General features: G+C 42.3%; 1 protein-coding gene across 1 annotated transcript in view; it reads left to right on the top strand.

The window, feature by feature from the left end:
- PKD1L1 (polycystin 1 like 1, transient receptor potential channel interacting) overlaps positions 1-20,849 on the top strand; it is a 183,727-nt gene that overhangs the window by 91,213 nt on the left and 71,665 nt on the right. Inside the window, 8 exon segments of the mRNA XM_010374410.2 lie at positions 4,785-4,997; positions 5,842-6,069; positions 8,459-8,569; positions 8,685-8,842; positions 10,454-10,554; positions 16,612-16,804; positions 18,556-18,639; positions 20,453-20,660. Of these exon segments, the coding sequence (XP_010372712.2) occupies positions 4,785-4,997; positions 5,842-6,069; positions 8,459-8,569; positions 8,685-8,842; positions 10,454-10,554; positions 16,612-16,804; positions 18,556-18,639; positions 20,453-20,660 (1,296 nt within the window).

The following is a 20,849-nucleotide window of genomic DNA, read 5'->3' as shown; positions in this document are numbered from 1 at the left end:
TTCATGACATGGTTTCTTGGTTGGCCTTCTTGGCTGACTCCTGTTGGCTCCTCCCATCTACAGTTACGTGGTCAGTGCCTCAGGGCTTTGTCTTGGGCCACCTAGATTCTCTGTCCACACCTCCTCCCTATGTGATCTCATCCACTCCTTCCACTTTACATCCATCTGATAGGGACTCTACATCCTACACCTCCAACCCAAACCTGACTCAAGCACCCCAGACACACACGTGTAACTATACGCTCTCATTTCCACATGGGCCAAAACTGCACAGACCCAGCATGGCAGAGTGGGCTCCTCCCCCGACCCCTTCCAACCCCGTGTTCCTCCTACTTTCCTCAGCCCAGGACGGGGCAGCGCCGTCCATGCAGAATCCCATGTTAAAGCCCAGGTGTCACCAGAGTCTTTCTTCCCCTCTCCATTCGCTTATAACAAAGTCTTGTCTGTTCTTCATCAAACACATAGCTAGAATCTTTCTCTCTCTCCTGCCTCTACTGCCCCCCACCTGAATCCAAGCATATGTCATTTCTCATCCAGTCTGGCATGTTCTCTCACTGTCCTGTCCTCCCTGCCTCCTCTCAGGTCACCTTAGAATACATGCTACACACAGCAGTCAAGTCATTGTAAAAGCCTGAGTCAGTGAGTGTCATTCTCCCGCTCAGCACTCCCCATGGCTACTCGTTGTGTGCGGAATAGAAACCAAACATCTTATACACCTGCAGTGTCTAGCTCCTTCTTGCCTTCTGTCCTCCTCTCCTGGCTTTTCTCCCCCTTTCTAGCCGTCCTCCAGGAGTACTGCCTTGATCCTTTTCCTGCAGTGCCCTCCCCTTGGCTTCTCAAAGAGCTGACCTTTCGTTAACTCTCAACACAAATGCTACTTTCTTAGAGACGTTGTCCTAGACCCACCATCTGAAGTCATCCTTCCTGTTACAGGCTGTCTCCTTCAATATTTTCACAACAGCAACTATCTCATTTATTTATTTATTGCTGCTCTTCCCCTACTGGAATGTCAACTCCCTGATACCAGGGACCTTCCTCTTTGGTGCAGAAATACCATATACGTGACACATGGCAGAAGCTCAGGAGAGATGGGGAATGGATACAGGAAAGGTGACTGGATGGCCCTGTCCTCCTTCCATCCCTCCTCCCTCCTCACTGAGGGCCGCTCAACTCCAACAATCTCCAGTCTAGGTGGGACAGCATCATCATTCTCCTCTGTTCTGATTAGCTGTCTTCATAAACAACACACTGGGTCATGTCATCTGTTTGTTCAGAATACTACTTTCTAGTAGTTTGAGAACAAAATGCAATTGTTCTTCTTCTTTTTTCATTTTTCAGACACAGTCTTGCTGTGTCACCCAGGCTGGAGCACAGTGGTGCAATCTTGGCTCACTGCAACCTCCGCCTCCCGGGTTCAAACGATTCTCCTGTCTCAGCCTCCTGAGTAGCTGGGATTACAGGTGCAAGCCACCATACCTGGCCAATTTTTGTATTTTTAGTAGAGACAGTGTTTCACCTTGTTGGTCAGGCTGGTCTCGAACTCCTGACCTCAGGTGATCCACCCAACTTGGCCTCCCAAAGTGCTGGGATTACAGGCGTGAGCCACCACACCCGGCCTGATTGTGCTTTGTATCATACAAATGGACTTCATCCATTTTTACCTGACTCTGTACCTCATTGTGCATGCAACCCAACATAGGCAGCATTTAGGATGCCCCTTATGTCCTTGAAATGGTATGTTTTCCCGTAACTGGAGCAGGTTACTTCTTCCCCTGGAAAAAATATTACTTTCTCTTCAAGGGTAGATTCAAATGCCACTTTCTCCATGAAATCTTCACAAAGATCTGAAGGCAGAGTTCATTTTGTTTGAGACAAATTTGTACGTGACTTTGTTTTAGCACTTCAACACCTTTGATTTGTAATTTCTTTTTGTACATCTGTCTTCCAACTTTAGACTACTTAGCCTCTTACGACACAAACTTAATACAGTTAAGATTTTAGTTGAAATAACGTTAGCTGCTATAACAGATAACCCTGAAATCCCAGAAGCTGAATACAACCGATGTTTTTTCTTCATTCGCACACATTTCATAGCAGGTGTTCAGTGGGTGATCTCCCTCGTGGTGACTCAGGGACTCTGGCCCCGTCCATCTTGTGCCCCCAACACCTCCATTCTATGGTTTCCTAAATCAGGGGAATGGCACATGGAGAAGGTATGCTGCCTGTCAGCCATGTGGCCCTGCAGGTGCACACCTCGCTGCATTCACCTTCCCCTGGTGAGCACACATGGCCTCACCTGGACTCGAGGGACCTGGAAAATGGAATTACTTCCCAGCGATGACCCTACATGAGGCTCCAGAGCACAAATCTTGTAGATATCAAATCATTCCCACCACTCTCCCTCTCTCATGCGTCTCTGAACCTCAGGGTCTGCCACAGTTCTTAGTTCAGAGTGGGAAATAAAACCGAACATGATTGTCCTCTTAAAGTGACCATTTCTGATATTTTTGGTCAAAAAAGTGGGCATTGTGAAAGTAGGTATAATATATTCTTTAAAGTGTCCCGACCTGCAGGACAGTCGAACGGGCCCTGGAAGGGGGAGTGGGAATGGAGGAGACAAGAAAACACAAGAAATGGAGACAAGACAAAGCCTGATCAAGTGTCGTTTATTGAGTGTAGGGTCATGCCTTATATAGGCTGGCAGGGGAAGAGGTTGGGCCAGGGCGGTGACGGGGGCCGGTCTTCTCAAATTACAATCGAGCATGCGCCGTGGGTTTGTACTTTTCCCGGGCGCGGGATCGCGCCTGCGCCCTGGGCTGCATATCTTCCTGGGCGGGAAAATGTTTGCGCGCGCGCGGGAAAGGTTGGCTGCGCGCGGGAAAGGTTGGCGCGCGCGGGAACAGTTTTGGCACCCACGGGAGAAACTTAGGCGCGCGCGGGAAAAGCTTTGGGCGCGCGCGGGAAGGGTTTGTAAATAAAGAACCCGGGAATGTGCCCTCTTGTCTCCGCTTTGCGGAGATCAAGCAACAGAGGTCGGCTAATTCCGGGCCTCATGGCTCCGGACATTAAAGCATTTGTTTAATTTAAAAACTATTCTTTCATTTTAAGTCCTAATATCCGTGGTAACTACCTCATGTAAAGGGCCTTTAATAGTGGTTTAAATGCATTTCCAAACTAGTGTAACCTTATTGTTGGTGAAAGAACTGGATTTTAAAACGTATATCTAAGCCATTAGATATCATTGTGGTTAAATAAGCATGGCCAATAGAAAACAGAATCTCAATTTCATTTCATGGACACACGTTATCTAGCAATTGCTAGGAGCTTCTAGGGTACAAAGAAGAAAAAGATTAGTCTGTGTCTTTTAAGCATCGATGAATGAAGTTGCAAACAGATATACTTCAATAAATATACTTAGTCCTGTGATTAGGAGAATGACAAAATTCTGCACAAACACAAGCAGTGGTGCAGCTGACTTTGTCGCGTGGACATTTGAGGTTGGTTTTAAAAGATACGTAGTAGGGCCTGCTGCAGTGGCTCGCGTCTGTAATCCCAGCACTTTGGGAGTCTGAGCCAGGCGGATCACAAGGTCAGGAGTTCCAGACTAGCCTAGCCAGCATGGTGAAACCCCGTGTCTACTAAAAATAGGAAAATTAGCTGGGAATGGTGGCACATGCCTGTAATCCTAGCTACTCGGGAGGTTGAGGCAGGAGAATCGCTTGAACCTTGGAGGCGGAGGTTGCAGTGAGCGGAGATCGCACCATTGCACTCAAGCCTGGGTGACAGAGAGAGACTCTGTATCAGATTAAAAAAAAAAAAAACATAGTAAAGAATCATAGTTTTGTTAGATGTGATAATGGCATTGTGGGCATGTTTTTAGAAAGAGTCCTCATCTATCAGTACTACACACTAAATTGTTCATGGATAAAAATAATATCTGAGATTTGCTTTTTGCTTTTTAAATATTTTTTTAAAAGTTGAGTAGAGAATAGAAGAAAGAATATTCAAGCGAATAATTGTTAAATTTGGGTGATAGGCATATTATGCTACTATACTATTCTCTCTACTTTTGTGTAGATTTGAAAGGGGACTACATTAAGAGTTCAGAAAAATCAAGAGAAGTCCAGGCATGTCTATAGTCCCAGCACTTGGGAGGCTGAGGTGGGAGGATCATGTGAACCCAGGAGTTCAAGTCTGCAGGGAGTGATGCTTGTGCCACTGCACTCCAGCCTGGGGGACAGAGTGAGACCCCATCTCTAAACAGAGAGAGACAGAGAGAGAGAGAGAAAAGGAGGGGGGGCGGGGAGAAGGAAAAGAGAGAGAGAAAAGTAGGACTGGATTTTGCCAATCCAAATGAGGGTAAAGGTACTGCAGGTAGGGGATTCTCTAGGGCATCAAGAAAAAGCCTCAATTCTTTGGAAACAATAAGAGATTCAGGTGACTTGAGATAAGAATGCACATAGGTAATGGGGAGGGAGAAGGCTGTGGGAGGAGGTGGGGCTAATTTGTGAAGGGATTTGCCAAGTGGTTGTTGGGGTTTCAACCAAGTAACCTCATAAAACATAGAGGCCATTTATTTTCCTTTGGTCAAGAGGCTGAATATCAGAAAGCAACCTGTTTCTTAGGAAGTTGGCCAGTAATCACCTAAAGACAAACCTGGACTTAAATCCAGTTCTCTTGGCCCGTGGTTCAATCATTTTAATTCCTTATAATAATCAAAGAGGCAAGAATATATGCATCATACTCCATGAAGCATTTTATTGACATCTTTTCGGTTCATGCAGCTAAGCTTAATGAGTGCAGTTCTCATCTTCAAATATACCCGGGCGCTCCTTGCTCAGGGCCAGTCCTCAGGGCCATTTGTCGTTGACAAAGGAGTGAGGCTTGAACTCATCGGTCTCATATCTAGAATCTGGGAAGTCTCTGAGCAAGGAAACTCGAAGGAGGAAGGCTATCTACATGAAGAAGGAATTACGGTTATCTCAGATTTATTGTTGGTAAGTCACACTTTTTCTCCATCCATAAAAATACTATTCCCTCTCCCAGGATGTTAACCTGTATTTGTAATTGCTTCTCAAAACCAAAAACAGAATCAGTTTCTGAAGTACTGTGTTTATTTTTCTGGGTGGCAGTTTGGTATTTGGAGACTTTGATTTTGAATTTTAAGTATTTCATGGTAATATTATAAGGTTTCCAGTGAAACCTTGCTTCTATTTTATCCTTTTTTGTTTTGGTAGGTTTTCATCTGGGATACTTGGGATGTTTGACTCAGAAACATTATTTCTCAGGATACTTTCTGGTTTTTTTTCAGGAATGATGTGAAATAATGCAAATGATTTATTACACTCAGTAATTCTTAAAGTAGGCCTGCTGATACATAACTGCTTAAAAAGGCCAAAGTTTATTTCATTTATTTCTGCTCTGGTAACTTTGGAAATTGTCTCTGAGATTTTTTTATTTTTACTTTATGAAATGGCCAGTGCTTTCAAGAAGAAGTAAGTGAATAGACTTCTGGCTTTCCTCTCCTGCCAATTTAGCATCCCTCTCCAGTCTTGCTGGCTTATTTAACTGATGGCTACTGTAACATTTGGGAAATTAGCAAGTAAATAGTCTATCTGAACCTACTAATAATCATCATCATTACTCACGAGTGTTTAAGAACATTCATTGCCTACTTACCCAGCACTGAGTCCTAAGGCCTGCGCTCTTGCTTCCTGCCATCCAATCTAACTTGAGATGGGCTATCTTTTTAACTACTTTTCCCCTCTCCCCTGGTCTGGATTCAAGACAGTTCGGATATTTGTGTTATAAACATCCCACTCCGTGTACTCTGTGTTTCAGGGTTGTCTCCCTTTGAACCACATTAGCACTGGGCAGATGGAGTTCCGGACCCTTTTTCATTACAACCTTCAGAGCTCTGTCCAGAGCCTGGGATCTCTCCAGGTGCATTTACCTGGTGACCTTGCTGGGCACAATCCTGCTGGGGCGGAGACACAGAGCCCATGCTACATTAGCCAGCTCATACTCTTCAAGAAGAACCCATATCCAGGGGGCCAAGCTCCTGGGCAGGTACAAGCTGACAGATGACCTGCTACTTCTAATGACCATTTCAAATTTGCAGTAATTGGGCTTTAATGACAAAAAAAGAGACTAGGTTGGCATATTTGCACCTGTTTTTTGCATGTTTGCACCCTCTGAGTGTCAAGAGGGGCCACTTAGAACATGTTGCTGACTCTACTCCTCTTAGAAGATTAGCTTCTTCAGAAAACTCCTGGCAAAACTAGATGTCACTTTCATCTGGGTCACTGGGCCCATTCAGTGTTTCCTTGAGGCCTTCTAATCCATTGTCAGAGAACAGAAGGCTCTGGGGAGTTGCAGCATGTGATGCAGTGATTATGCAAGCATTGTGGCCAATCGTGTCTTTTTTTTTTTTTTTTTTTGAGACAGAGTCTTGCTGTGTCGCCCAGGCTGGAGTGCAGAGGCACAATCTCAGCTCACTGCAGCCTCCGCCTCCTGGGTTCAAGCGATTCTCCTGCCTCAGTCTCCTGAGTAGCTGGGAATACAGGTGCCCGCCACCACGCCCGGCTAATTTTTTCTTGCATTTTTAGTAGAGACGGGTTTTCATCATGTTAGCCAGAATGGTATCAATCTCCTGACCTCGCAATCCGCCCACCTCAGCCTCCCAAAGTGCTGGGATTATAGGCATGAGCCACCACGCCCAGACAATCTTATCTTTAGATCAATGAAGATATGGTTCTAACATCAAATGCAGAGTATACCTGAATGACACTTAAGAAGGGGTTGCTGAGGACATGGCAGTGCTTACCCCCATCCTCCCTGCTCACCGGAGAGGCACAGCTGGGCTGAACCTGCAGGGTGGCCCCTGGCTCCGTGGGAGGTCAGGAGAAACACGGGACCACAGTGAAAGGGGGATGTGAGGATGGGGAAGTCAGGGAGGATTGTCCCAGCCACTTGGCAATTTTGTAGACATCCACTCGGAAAAGCTTTGTGAATTACCCCAGGGTCACCGTGAGCGAGTTTGGAAGGCCAGAGAGCAAGGATTTCTGTATTTCTGTATTTCTGTAGCCCCAGAGCCCAGTCTGGCTCAAGTACGTGGCTCATTTGGTGACCCAACAAATGTCTGATGGATGTATGGACAAATTAATGAGATACATCTTATTTTGGTCAAAAAATACTCATCTTTTACAGCATTTGCTTTTTTAAATGGAAATGGAAATGGCTAATCAGCATATGAAAATAATTCAAACTAACAAGCAATAAAAAACACAAATTAAAATGTTTTTTTTTTTAACCCACAAAAGTGCAATTATTTAAAAACACTTACTGCTTGTGGAGATGCAGTGAGTAAACCATGGCGTTTGTCAGTGTGACCTTTTGGAAAGCACTTTGTCAACTAGGCATCCAGCAACAACCTGGCCTACACTGTTACACTTGTAAGAATCTATGCTAAGGAAATGAGAAAAGATTTGTTCAGAGCAAGATGTCTTGTCTTATTTATTTACTCAAAACAACATTATTTATGATAACTCAAATAGAAATGTACCTAAGTGTTCAACATAGGGATAGAGTTCATATACAGTTAATTGATATTATGTCAATCAGGGAATTTTAGTAATTTGGGAAGACTGCAAAAATATAGACAACTGAGGCTGGGCATGGTGACTCATGCCTGTAATTCCAGCACTTTGGGAGGCCGAGGTGGGTGGATCACCTGAGGTCAGGAGTTCAAGACCAACCTGACCAACATGGTGAAACCCCCGTCTCTACTAAAAATACAAAAATTAGCAGGGCGTGGTGACACACGCCTGTAGTCCCAGCTATTTGGGAGGCTGGGGCAGGAGAATTGCTTGAACCCGGTAGGCAGAGGTTGCAGTGAGCCAAGATCACACCACTGCACTCCAGCCTGGGTGACAGAGCAAGACTCCGTGTCAAAAAAATATATATATATATGTGTATATATATATGTGTGTGTGTGTATATACATCTCTCTCTATATAGATACAGACATATGTGTCTGCCAAATATGTACTCTATTACATAGCAAAATTTGATACTCGACATCCTGAAATATGATTTGTTTGAGCAATGGGACTATAGAAAAGCTGTTCTTCACTCTTCTATATACTTTTCTATACCTTCCTGATTGTCTACAATGAGCAGATATTTCTTTTGTAATAGCTTTTAAAATAAAAAAAACTTCAAAATACTTTAGAAATATTTAATTTTAATAAGAATGATGCAAATGAAGCATTGTATTCACTCCAATCCTGCCATCCTGACTAGTAAAACTGGTTTATTTTTGTATGCTAACCTCTAATATCAGACATACAATTTTATGTAAGTGTAATACACCACCACGGTACTTTGGTTTGCTGCTTTTCTCACTTAAGTCCACTGCTTGCTGTCATTTGCTCTGAGATGGTCTTTGTTCCCCAAGATTGGTGGAGTTGTGGGCCTCAACCTCTATACCTGCTCCAGCAGAAGACCCATCAACAGGCAATGGCTAAGGAAACCCGTGATGGTCGAGTTTGGGGAGGAAGATGGCCCGGTAAGGAGAGCCTTTCTCGGTATCTCTGCTTCATTTAGGCTCTGCTGGCTGATTTTTAATGTGTTTATTTTACCAAAGGCAAATTTTGCTTAACTTGTTTTCTTTGTGATGACAGGATAATAGGAGAAATAAAACAACATTTGTATTGCTTCGGGATAAAGTGAATCTCCATCAGTTCACTGAACTTTCTGAAAACCCCCAGGAATCTCTACAGATAGAAATTGAATTTTCCAAACCTGTTACAAGGGCATTTCCTGTCATGTTGCTAGTAAGGTGTGTTGATGGTGACAGCTACAATGAGAATGAGATTGGAGTAAGACATATTGTCCTTAGGAATGTTTTGTGAAAAAAAAAATCAGTGAATTAAATTGTGTTTTTAAAGCAATAATAAAGCTTATTGTTTAAAGAAATTGGTATCTATTCTGCCGCTCAGACAGTAAGCTTCCTGACTTTGGTTTTTGAGTTTGGATTCCTGCTTGTTAACATTATTAGAGTGAGAAGCATTATAATTATTAGTGATAATGCATACAGTCTCATTTAGAAATCTAATTCTCTCAGCCTAGGTCTGAGCTAGATTTTTTTTATTTTTCCAAAGGGAAAAATTTGTATATCTAAGGAAACTTGATAAAACAATTATTTTTCTCAGGGATGTTGAGTTCACGAGACTTGTATAGGCCCCAGTTAATAAATTACCTGGGAAGGTAATTGACTATTGGGAAGGTAAGTGACTATTGAAAAGATAGTTTGAAATTCTACAGCACAGGTGCTAATGGAAACCAACAGTCTGCAGAGTTCGTTGGAGGTCTGGATGGGCAGGGCCTCGATCACTTTCCTTCTCCGAGTCCCCGTGTGTTTAGTCTATGTGGCAAAGATGCTCACTGTTCTACTCCTCCTGGTTGGTTAGGTGGGCATCTCAACTACATTAAAGGGTTCTCGTGAACGAGGCTGTATCTTATGCAGGCGCTGTCCACACAGCCCTTAGCACACAGTTTAATCTCTGCTTGTTGGCCTGACCTTCATTCTGCCAACTTAGCTAACCATTGGATGTCTAAAAGTGGCTATCTGCCTAGAGTTTGGATTTAATTTATTTCTTTAAGTCACATGCAGAAAAAGTAAATCAGTTCTGAGGAATTTCTGAGTCTAACTACTAAGACTACTATTTAGCTTTGTGTTGCTATCTTTTATCTACAAACAGGTTATGGTAAAAAGTTAATACAAACATGCAAACGTATGTGTGTGTGTGCTGCAGTGCCCCTCCCTAACCACGTGTAGCCAGTGCTGTTTGTCTTACTCCTACAGACTGTGCTGGCCATTCTTGTACTTGTTTGCTACTGAAGTGTTTTGTTATTTGGTTTGTTTTTTTGTTTGTTTTTGAGATGGAGTTTCATTCTTGTTGCCCAGCCTGGAGTGCAATGGTGCAATCTCGGTTCACTGCAACCTCTGCCTCCCAAGCGATTCTCCAGCCTCAGCCTCCCGAGTAGTTGGGATTACAAGTGTGAACCACCGCACCCAGTTGATTTTGTATTTTTAAGTAGAGTTGGGGTTTCACCATGTTGGTCAAGCTGATCTTGAACTCCCAACCTCAGGTGATCCGCCCACCTCGGCCTCCCAAAGTGCTGGGATTACAGGTGTGAGCCACTGCGCCCGGCCAAAGTGTTTATTTTTAATGAGGTGCAGGGTGAAAGTGTTATGTGGGAGTTTTTACTAAGAGACCAGGTGGCGTCGTGGAATTAAGCACATTGATCCTTTTTAGTCCCAGGCTACCTCCTTGCAGTGACAAGGATATTTTGCACAAATTGAGTAAACTCTTGATAGAAATTTGACTAAAATCTTTGAGAGAGAAGAAAAAAATTGAGAAATTCTTATTTTGTTTTTATCTCCTAGATTCTCTGAGAAACCTACTCCCTCTGATTTTCTTGTGAAGCAGATCTACTTCTGGGACGAGTCAATTGTGCAGATTTATATACCTGCTGCTTCTCAGAAAGGTCAGTGGGCAAGGCGCCTTCTTTTCCAATTCTGTTGACATGATTAAAACATCCCCTATAACCTTTGTATGTATAGTGGTGTTTTTCTTTATTCATGACAAAAACATCAAAATCCTTTTTCTCTGCTTGCTTATAAACAAACTGCTCCACTGTGGATACCCCACATGGAAACTGCCCATGGTGAGCACCATCCTTGTGACGCAGTGGCTGCTGCTGCTCGCTGCCCTGCCAATCCCTCCCCAGCTGGTCTCTCGCGCCTCCTCCTGACCCTCAGGGCTCTGTGTGTGCTCAGGCTGAGTCTTTGCCTGCGGCACCCTCCTGCCTTGCTTCCCTCAAACTAACCTCTGCTGAGCTTCCCTGACTGCAGAGTTGACCCAGGACTTCTGAGACGTCTCTGTATCTCACATTATCAACAGGGCACAGGACCCCCTCTGAAGCAGTGTGGGGGCAGAGTGTGAAGTTTGGGGCTCACCCCTTCTCCATGTTCTGCCCCTGGTGGCTTAGGATTCTGAGCCTCCCCCAAAAAGCAAGAAACTGAAGCTCAGTGGGCTGAAGTGGCACCCACAGGCAACTCACTATACACGCGCTTTACACTGACTTCCAGAGGCCCTGGCCCTGGAGAGGAGCTGGCTTCTGACTGTCAGTGAGTGGGCCAGACCCATTGTCTCTACATTTTTACTGGGATATAGTTATTTTCCTCTGAGAACCAGTATTTGTTTCTTTTAAAAATGAATCAAACTCTATTGCTCACCAAATTCAAATTCTCAATGGTATTTTTTAATGTTGCCTTTCGTGTGTTCTTTTTCACAGTTTTTATTGTAATTTCAAGTTGATAGCATATTAGAAAAATATGTACAACATATACCTGTATCCTTTTCCTTGAGATTCACCATTTGTTGATTTCTGCCTCATTTGCCTTATCTGCATGTGTACAGGTGTGCACACGTGGGTGGGGGATGTTTTTGAAGGAGAGGACAAGCCATTGGAGAGGAAGTTTCAGGCCGTGTGACATACCACCCCTAAATACTTAAACATCTCATGAAAACAAAGTAATTCTCTACAAAACTCAGTACCCTATCATAAGGAAAAGAAATCAACAGTAATTCAAGAATATCTATTCTGTAATCCACAGTTAAATTTTTAAAATCCCCCCAAATGCCTTCTATAGCTCTTTATATTTTTTAATCAGAAGTAGGTCAAAGTTCATGAATGCATTTTGTTGCTGTGTTTTTATATAGTCCCTTTAAAAATCTACAACACCCTCCCAATGTTTACCTTTTTTTTTTTCAGACTTTTTTTTATGAGCTTAGGTTTGTTATTTTCTGAATGTTGTACATTCAGGAAATTGCCTGACTGTTTCCTCATGATTAAATTCAGCTCACAAATGATTGGCAGCATATTCCATAGGCGATGGTGCTAAGTTTGGTAATTTGCTTGGGGAAGAACCTCCAGTCTCTCCATTTTCCCCTTTGAGAGATGATACTTGTGAGACCATCTTAGTATCTTCTTCCCCTACAAACTGTCACCCCATGATTTTAAGGATCCATGGGTGATATAGGTACATAGAAGGCTACAAAATGGTGATTTGCTAATTCCACCATGAATTAGCTGGCATTCTTCAGTAAAGAAGAGCTTCTGTCTCTCTCTATCTTACTCTTGCTCTCTTGTCTCTATGGTGCATAGCGTTTCTTAAAAATTCAATGTGTTTAGTTCACCTCCATTGTTTTACTTTTTGATGCACAAATTATTCCAATGGGAGCTCCTCCAAGATGCTACTTGAGGTTTTTTTGACATGACATCACGATCCTCAAGTGCTTCTTTACTTTCTGGGACACCAGGGTGTCCTGGCTTATCCTGTGTTTGGCCAGCCCTTTCTTGGAACTGGCCATGTCCTCAATGAGGCTTGGTTCATTGATGGGAAATGAAATTAGAACACAAGAACTGCACATCACATTTGCTCATTGCTATTGGGGCGTCATTGATTTAACAAGTGTGTGTGTGTGCGCGCGCGCGTGTAAAATGAGTTCCTGACAGTGCCTTAATTCAAATGCAACACCCAGGGTTCCTTCTTACATTCTCCCATTGTGTGTTCAGATCCCCATTCTCCTACAGTGAGAATTCCAGTTGCCAAAACATGAGAACTTGAGAGCCAGTTTCCAATGAGCAAAATTCACTTTGCTGTATCCTACAGTATACACAAAATCGTTTTAGAATTAAAGCACCTGTACCCTTAACAATCACAATCCTACCAGATAAAATTCAGTATTTCTTTCTAGATTTTTTTGGTTTAGTTTTGACTTTACATTCTTACATGATATATTACAGTAACAGCACATAGTCAAAAGTTAGTCGAATTAATTATTTTCTCTGTGGGGTTTTGCTATACATTTTATATATAGCTAGGTTTACTTTTTTGCATGTACTTAATGCTAAGGCTTACTTTTATCATTTTGTTTTGTTTTTGTTTTTGTTTTTGTTTTTGTTTTTGAGACAGAGTCTCACTCTTGTTGCCCAGGCTGGAGTGCAATGGCGCGACCTTGGCTCTCTGCAACCTGTGCCTCCCGGGTTCAAGCGATTCTCCTGTCTCAGCCTCCCCGATAGCTGAGATTACAGGCATGCACCACCAGGCCCAGCTAATTTTTGTATTTTTAGTAGAGACAGGGTTTCACCATGTTGGTCAGGCTGGCCTCGAAATCCTGACCTCGGGTGATCCACCCTCCTTGGCCTCCCAAAGTGCTGGGGTTACAGGCATGAGCCACGGTTCCCAGCCCCATTTTTTAACATTAATTTATGTTTTGAATTTGTGAGACATTTTTATTGTTCAAATGTCTAAAGCACATTTAAAGATGTATGTATTCAGAGCTAAATCTTTCAACAGCCTTATTCCTCTACCTTGTTCTCACCTAGTCCTTATAGGTAATTGTTTCCATTTGTTTCCTTTATTTTATTTTATTTCAGTAGTTTTTGGGGAACAGGTGGTTTTTGGTTACATGATTAAGTTCCTTAGTGGTGATTTGTGAGATTTTGGTGCACCCATCACCCAAGCAGTGTACCCTGCACCCTATGTGTAGTCTTTTATCTCTCTGCCCCCATCCTTACCCCTAAGTCCCCAAAGTCCTATTATATCATTCTGATGCCTTTGCATCCTCATAGCTTATCTCCCACTCATAAGTGAGAACATACAATATTTGGTTTCCCATTCCTGAGTTGCTTCACTTAGAATAATGGTCTCCAACTCCATCCCGGTTTCTGCAAATGCCATTGTTTTGTTCCTTCTTATGGCTGAGTAGTATTCCATGGTGCACACATACCATATTTTCTTTATCCTCTTGTTGGTTGGTGGGCATTTAGGTTGGTCCTGTTGTACTAGTTTACATTCCCACAAGCAGTGTAAAAGTGTTCCCTTTTCACCACATACACACCAACATCTAGTATTTTTTGATTTTTAAAAATTATGGCCATTCTTGCAGGAGTAAGACGGTATCTCACTGTGGTTTTAATTTGCATTTCCCTATTACTTAGTGATGTAGTGTATTTTTTCACATATTTTTAGCCATTTGCATATCTTCTTTTGAGAATCGTCTGTTCATGTCCTTGCCCACTTTTTGATGGGGTTATTTTTTCTTGCTGATTTGTTTGAATTCCTTGTAAATTCTGGGTATTAGTCCTTTGTCACATGCATAGTTTGCAGATTTTTTCTCCTACTCTGTTGGTTGTCTGCTTACTCTGCTGATTATTTCTTTTGCTTTGCGGAAGCTTTTTGGTTTAACTGGGTCCCATCTATTTATTTTTGTTTTCATTGCATTTGCTTTTGGGTCTTGGTCATGAATTTTTTGCCTAAGCCAATGTCTAGAAGAGTTTTTCCGATGTTATCTTTTAGAATTTTTACAGCTTCAAGTCTTAGATTTATGTCTTTGATCCAGCTTGAGTTGATTTTTTACATAAAATGAGAGATGAGGATCCAGTTTTATTCTTCTACATGTGGCTAGCCAATTATCCCAGCACCATTTGTTGAACAGGGTGTCCTTTCCTCACTTTATGTTTTTGTTTGCTTTGTCAAAAATCAATTGGCTTTAGGTATTTGGCCTTATTTTTCGGTTCTCCATTCTGTTCCATTGGTCTATATGCCTATTTCTATGCCACTGGCATGCTGTGTTGGTAACTATAGCCTTGTAGTATAGTTTGAAGTCTGGTAATGTGATGCCTCCAGATTTGTTCTTTTTGCTTAGTATTGCTTTGGCTATGTGATTCCATATGAATTTTAGGATTGTTTTGTCTAGTTCTGTGAAGAACGATGATTATAATTTTTTTTTTTTTTTTTTGAGACTGGAGTTTCACCCTTGTTGCCCAGGCTGGAGTGCAATAGCACAATCTTGGCTCACCACAACCTCCACCTCCTGGGTTCAAGCGATTCTCTTGCCTCAGCCTCCCAAGTAGCTGGGATCACAGGCATGTGCCACCACACCCGGCTAATTTTGTATTTTTAGTAGAAACGGGGTTTCTCCATGTTTGTCAGGCTGATCTCGAACTCCTGACCTCAGGTGGTCCACCTGCCTCGGCGTCCCAAAGTGCTGGGATTACAGGCTTGAGCCATTGCACCCTGCCTCGATTATGGTAATTTTATGGGAATTGTTTTTCTGATGTTTCTTTTTGGGAAAATAAGCCCGTGCGTACCCACATTATTTCCCCTTATTTCTTACACTCATTTGCATTGTGCTTTTCTTAGTTAAATGACATATTTAGAAATCACTTCATATGTATTTATTCATCAATATCTTTTTTTTTTAACTGCTGTGTGCTTCTCCATTGTATAGATGGACCATAGTTTATACAGCCAGTCTCCTATGTATTCGCATGGAAGACTTGTGCATATACTGTATTAAATGTAGTGGGAGGAGTGTATCTTCAAGTTTAATTCCTAGATAGGCTGTTCCTGGGTTGAACAGTAAATGCCTATGTGGTTTTGGTAAGTATTGTCACATTCACCTCCAGCAGTGTCTGACGCTGCCTGTTTTCCCACTTCTTTGCCAACAGGATGTATTTTCAAGCTGTTGAGTTTTGCCAGTCATGTATATAATTGAGAAATGTTCATTTTAATAGGCATTTTATATGAATTAAGTTGGGTTTTTTTATATATTTAAAACCATTATCCACTTTTTTTCTGTGAATTGTTCATATATGCCCATTTTTGTATTGAGTTTGTTTTTTCTTGATATTTAAGAGCTCTTTATATGTTAGGCTATTTTTAAAATAATAATTTATCCACCATTTCTTGTAAGACTCTTAGATTTTGAGCCATAGTTCAAAATTTATTTCTTACTTCGAAATTATAAAAGAAGTCATTCATGTGTTCCTCAGTACTTGTGCAGTTTGTTTTTTCTCTTATATTTAGATATCTGATTTGCTAATATTTATTATTATTTTTTATAGCATGAGGTGCCCATATTTTTACAAAGGGCTAATGTCTAGTTGTCCCAACACCATTTATTAAAAAGTCTTGGGGCAATTTTTAAATAAATAGAGTATTAAATACTTTTGCTTCTAAACATAAAATTAGTAGGCTAAACATTAAAAAAAAAAGATAGGCTAAAACTCCACGGGTAATTGTGCCGTCCTTAGCAGAATGGGTTTAGACTCTGGGTATACCGAAATTTCACAGGTTGGCTGACAAACTGGCGAGGAGCAGGAAGTGGGCTTGAATGGCAGCTAAAGAAACTGACTCAACCCTCTTCCATCCCCACTAGGGTCAGGGGGTGGCCTGTTCAGGGTGTCAGGGGGCACTTGGAACATAAGGGATTCTAGAAACACAGTTTTTCTTCCCAATTCTCTACCGTTCCTCAATTCATATCTGCATCCAGGAGCTTTGACTGGGTGGATTTATTCAAAATTTAAATGCTTCAAGGACAGAAAATGTCTAGAATTTGATGCTGTCTTTCAGTTCTTGCTCATCTCTACTCCTTGTCCCCACCTATCTGCCTACTTTCTCTGCATTTAAAATGGAGAATGCTTTTCTGCAAACCTCAGGTTGTATTTTTAATTTATGTTTTCTCTTTTTAGATGCCAATGTAGGCTATTTATCCTTATTGGATGCTGACTATGACAGAAAACCTCCAAACAAATATTTAGCAAAGGCAGTGAACTATACAGTACATTTCCAGTGGATCCGATGCCTGTTTTGGGACAAGAGAGAGTGGAAAGCTGAACGTTTCTCTCCACAACCAGGAACTTCTCCTGAAAAAGTGAACTGCAGGTATAGACACATTTGAGAAAGAATTTGAGATTTTTAGTAAATGACTGCCTTGTCTTCTGCATTTGGCCCAACCTCCAGAGCCTTTCCTGAACCTTGTCCAGAAGAAGCTGGAGCACCCTTGGTTTGTACAACTCTCCAGTCTATGTCAGTTCTCTTGTAGCCGGGTCGTGTGTCAGCCTTGGTTCTCCCACTCTGTGGGCTCTCAAGGAGCAGGGGCTGCTCTATAGACTGTCTTCGTGTTCCTCCTTCCCGTGGTGACTATCATGCAGGAGGTGTTTAGTAAGTGATGAAGACGTGAGTCAGTGGATGAGTGATAGATGAACCCATCCGTTTTCTTATCACTGAAGCGCCGACATCCTTTGAGTACGCACTTTGTAGTCAGGCAGGTGGGACCCTCAGCTCTCACCATGCCCCCATGTTGCCCTGAGAGTCCCTCATCTTCAGAGGACCCTCCACAGCCTGGTGGTGAAGGTGTGCTTTCTGAGGCAAGAAAAGTCTCTGTGCAAAGATGAACAGCCTCCTCAGGAATTTCTGGGTATATGAATCATATCACCAAATTAGAAATTATTTGTCATCTAGCTGACTAACAATTCTATGAGAGACTCAGTTCATTCTTTTTAGTTGCCCTTACCTTTTCATTAGGAGAGAGATAAACAATTATTAGGCATATTTAGAAATAGAAATAGTCATTTCTAAATAAGCCATAAGACACTATATTTTGTGATTTCCTGCTAGGAGGCAAATATATCCAGATCATACCATATCAGCGCAATTTATAGCTGCTTATTGATTTTCTTATGTTTTCTTATGTTGCACTCTTAAATTTATCTAATGCCATTTCTAGGAGTACATCCAAACTCACTGGTAATGGCCCGATATTTTGCTTCAATATTAAATTATTGATAAATGCATTAATGTAATCATTCATTCTACATTACATAACTACTCTCTGATAGGCACATTTTTGTGAGCCAAAGGTAGAAAAGCGAATAACAGGCCAGGCGTGGTGGCTCATGCCTGTAATCCCAGCACTTTGGGAGGCCAAGACGGGTGGATCACTTGAGGTTAGGAGTTTGAGACTAGCCTAGCCAACATAGCGAAACCCCCCCCATCTCTAGTAAAAATATAAAATTAGATGGGCACACACCGGCAATCCCATTTACTTGGGAGGCTGAGGCACAAGAATTGCTTGAACCTGGGAGGCAGAGGTTGCAGTGAGCTGAAATCATGCCACTGCATTCCAGCCTGAAAAAATCAATAACACATAGGACCTGCTCACAAGATAATGAGGGTGAGATAGACTGTACTTTTAAAAAAAGAGACAGTGTTTACAGTGATTGTCAGGGTTGAATGTTTGTAATGCCAGGAACTGGCGCTTAGGCAGAGGAGTTGGCCAGAGCTTGACTAGTGGCACAGCTAGGCTGTGACAGGGACCCAAGAGCCTCAGGCTGCAGCCATGCTGTGGAGGGCTGCCGTGAAGACCGCCATCTGCTCTGAACTCTGTGTCTCAGGACAGCCTCCATGGGAGCCATGTATCCCAACACACAGATGTGAAGAACTCTGGCACAAGAGAAGTGTCCTTCATTTCTAACTTAGGTTTCAGGTGAATCTTTTAAACTGGGTCTTAGTCATAAAGTTATCATTATTGCACTCTTTCTTCCTTTTCACATTCCTTTAACCAACATGGCTTCACACTGTCAACAGCTGCTCTCTCCACAAATTCTGTATCCTCATCCGCATTTCCCTCCTAGCTACAATCGCCTTGCGGCATTTGGTCTCCTAAGGAGAAAGCTGAAGGCCAGTTTTGAAGTGAGTGACATTTCCAAGTTACAGAGGTAAGTTCCATTTCCTACATAAAGACTTCATAGACTTTATTTGTTTTATGGTTCACTCAGGATGTCCACATATAATTCCAGGGGTGCTTGAAATCCATGTTACTTACTATCATTGTGTTTTTGAAATACGCGTGTTAGTGGATAATTATCTTTAAATATTCTTTATAATTATCTTTAAATATTCTTATAGTTGAATATATACATATATATTTTGTCTCTCTGTACTTAAATTCACTAATGAGAGATTCATAAACACAAGAAAGTCAACATACTTTTCATATTTTTAAGTTTAGTTTTAGTTCAGTGTGAATTTGGTCAATTATTATTGAGAGTTGATATCTACAGTGACAATACTGCCTAAAGGGCCTGTCCTGGTTTATGTTTACTGTCATAGCCTAATTATTAATAGCTCCCTCTTTCTCTCTCTGGAGTATCTCATTTTAGATAATAAATTTAAAATGTACACTATTTTTATAGCCACTTTTATATGAAATGGCTATATTTAGACTCAGATATGGGTAAAGTGAGTTTAAGCTGATATGGACAGGAGCCTTCCCTGTCTTATTTATCAGTGTCACCGTACATTTAATACAATGCTCAGAGTAAATATTTGCTGAATGAATAATTTTCTTCTCATTATATTCATGTAATAAGAAGTTCTACTTTATTATTCCATCAATCATATTACTTTATAGACTAGTTGATGGATCAGATAATTAGTAAATAAGACATTAATTGCTAATGCAACAGATGCTGGATACAGAAAAGGTCACTGACCGTTCAGTGATCAGGGCTCAGAGGACAGCAGCCTCAACCGTGGTATCTGCGGCATTGATATCGCTGGGGCTGGAGCAAACCATGGGAGAAGCAGGCCTGGAAGGTGTCCAGGGAGAGGCAACACCTGAAGTTCTACATGGGCAGTAGCAAGTGGGATATCTGGCCAGAATCTTGAAGGTTTCAGAGTATTGTCCAGGTGGAAGGATGTGAGCACCCTGCAGAGCTCATGGGGCAGAGCTCTGAACAGGCTCTATCCTGGTGAGGAAAAAGAGGGCAGGTGAGAAACCAAGAACAGAGCCCAATCCTCAGATGAAATCAAAGAGCAGAATGGCAGGGGATGGGGCGAGCAACATCCCCATGTGGCATAGACCCTGGTGCCCACCCTCTGAGATCCCATCAGAAATCTATGAGACTCCAGTTAGGTGAGAGTCCCAGCACAGCAGCTTGATATGAACATCATTCTACGGATCTGTGGGAGTTCAGTGATCTCTCCCCAGCCAATGTTGGTGCCTGGGAACAGGTAGGTGGAGGCTACAGGTAGGGAACAAGCAGCAGCATCCACAGGGGCAGTGGGAGGCACAGGCAGGGACTCCAAAACATCACCAACATCTCATAGCCTTGTTCTGCTAGCAGGAGAGGGAGAGAGGGAGAAACATAATGCCACTTGTATGTTTTAAGAATTTTGTGTATTTATATTGCTTAACCTTTATAATAGCAGTGAGATTGACATTGTTAGCCGTAGTTCACAATGAAAGTTTCTCAGAGCCAGCATGGCACAGCCTCTTGGTACAGAGGCTGGTCCATTACAAGATTTCTTTGACTCTGGAGTCCATGCTTGTGGGGTGCTGCTCGCTGGACCATGGGCCAGCTCCCTGCCTTCAAAGCCCTCCCAATTCAGCTTCCAGCAGGTGTAAAAACGTATTAATGAAACCCAGCAGGGACTTTTGTGTATAAGAGGTTAGGGGTGGCAATCAGTCTTTTCCTATGTGTTTATTTCCATGAGCAATTTTCTTTATATCTCTCCTTTCGTTTATAGCCACCCAGAAAACTTGCTTCCCAGTATTTTTATTATGGGTTCTCTGATTCTTTATGGATTTTTGGTCGCTAAAAGCAGACAAGTAGATCATCATGAAAAAAAGAAATCTGGTTACATCTTTCTGCAAGAAGCCCCCCTGCCGGGCCACCAGCTGTATGCGGTCGTCATTGATACCGGCTTCCGAGCTCCGGCCAGGTTGACCTCAAAGGTAGCTCGAGCATCTGGGGGTACTCTTGGATGGTGTCTAAGCAGTGTCAGCATCAGAAGTGAGGATTTGGTGATTTGGCTTCCCTGTCTGTTACCTGTCACAGCAGGCCCATCTCATTGCTGAGGCAAGGCTTGCCTGCCCTTTCCAGGGCCCTCCCTCTGCCTGCACGTCTGTCAGGGTGAAGAGCAG

This window comes from Rhinopithecus roxellana, chromosome 6 (assembly GCF_007565055.1).
Source record: "Rhinopithecus roxellana isolate Shanxi Qingling chromosome 6, ASM756505v1, whole genome shotgun sequence".
Taxonomy (NCBI): Eukaryota; Metazoa; Chordata; class Mammalia; order Primates; family Cercopithecidae; genus Rhinopithecus; species Rhinopithecus roxellana.
This window is presented reverse-complemented; position numbering and strand designations above follow the sequence as displayed.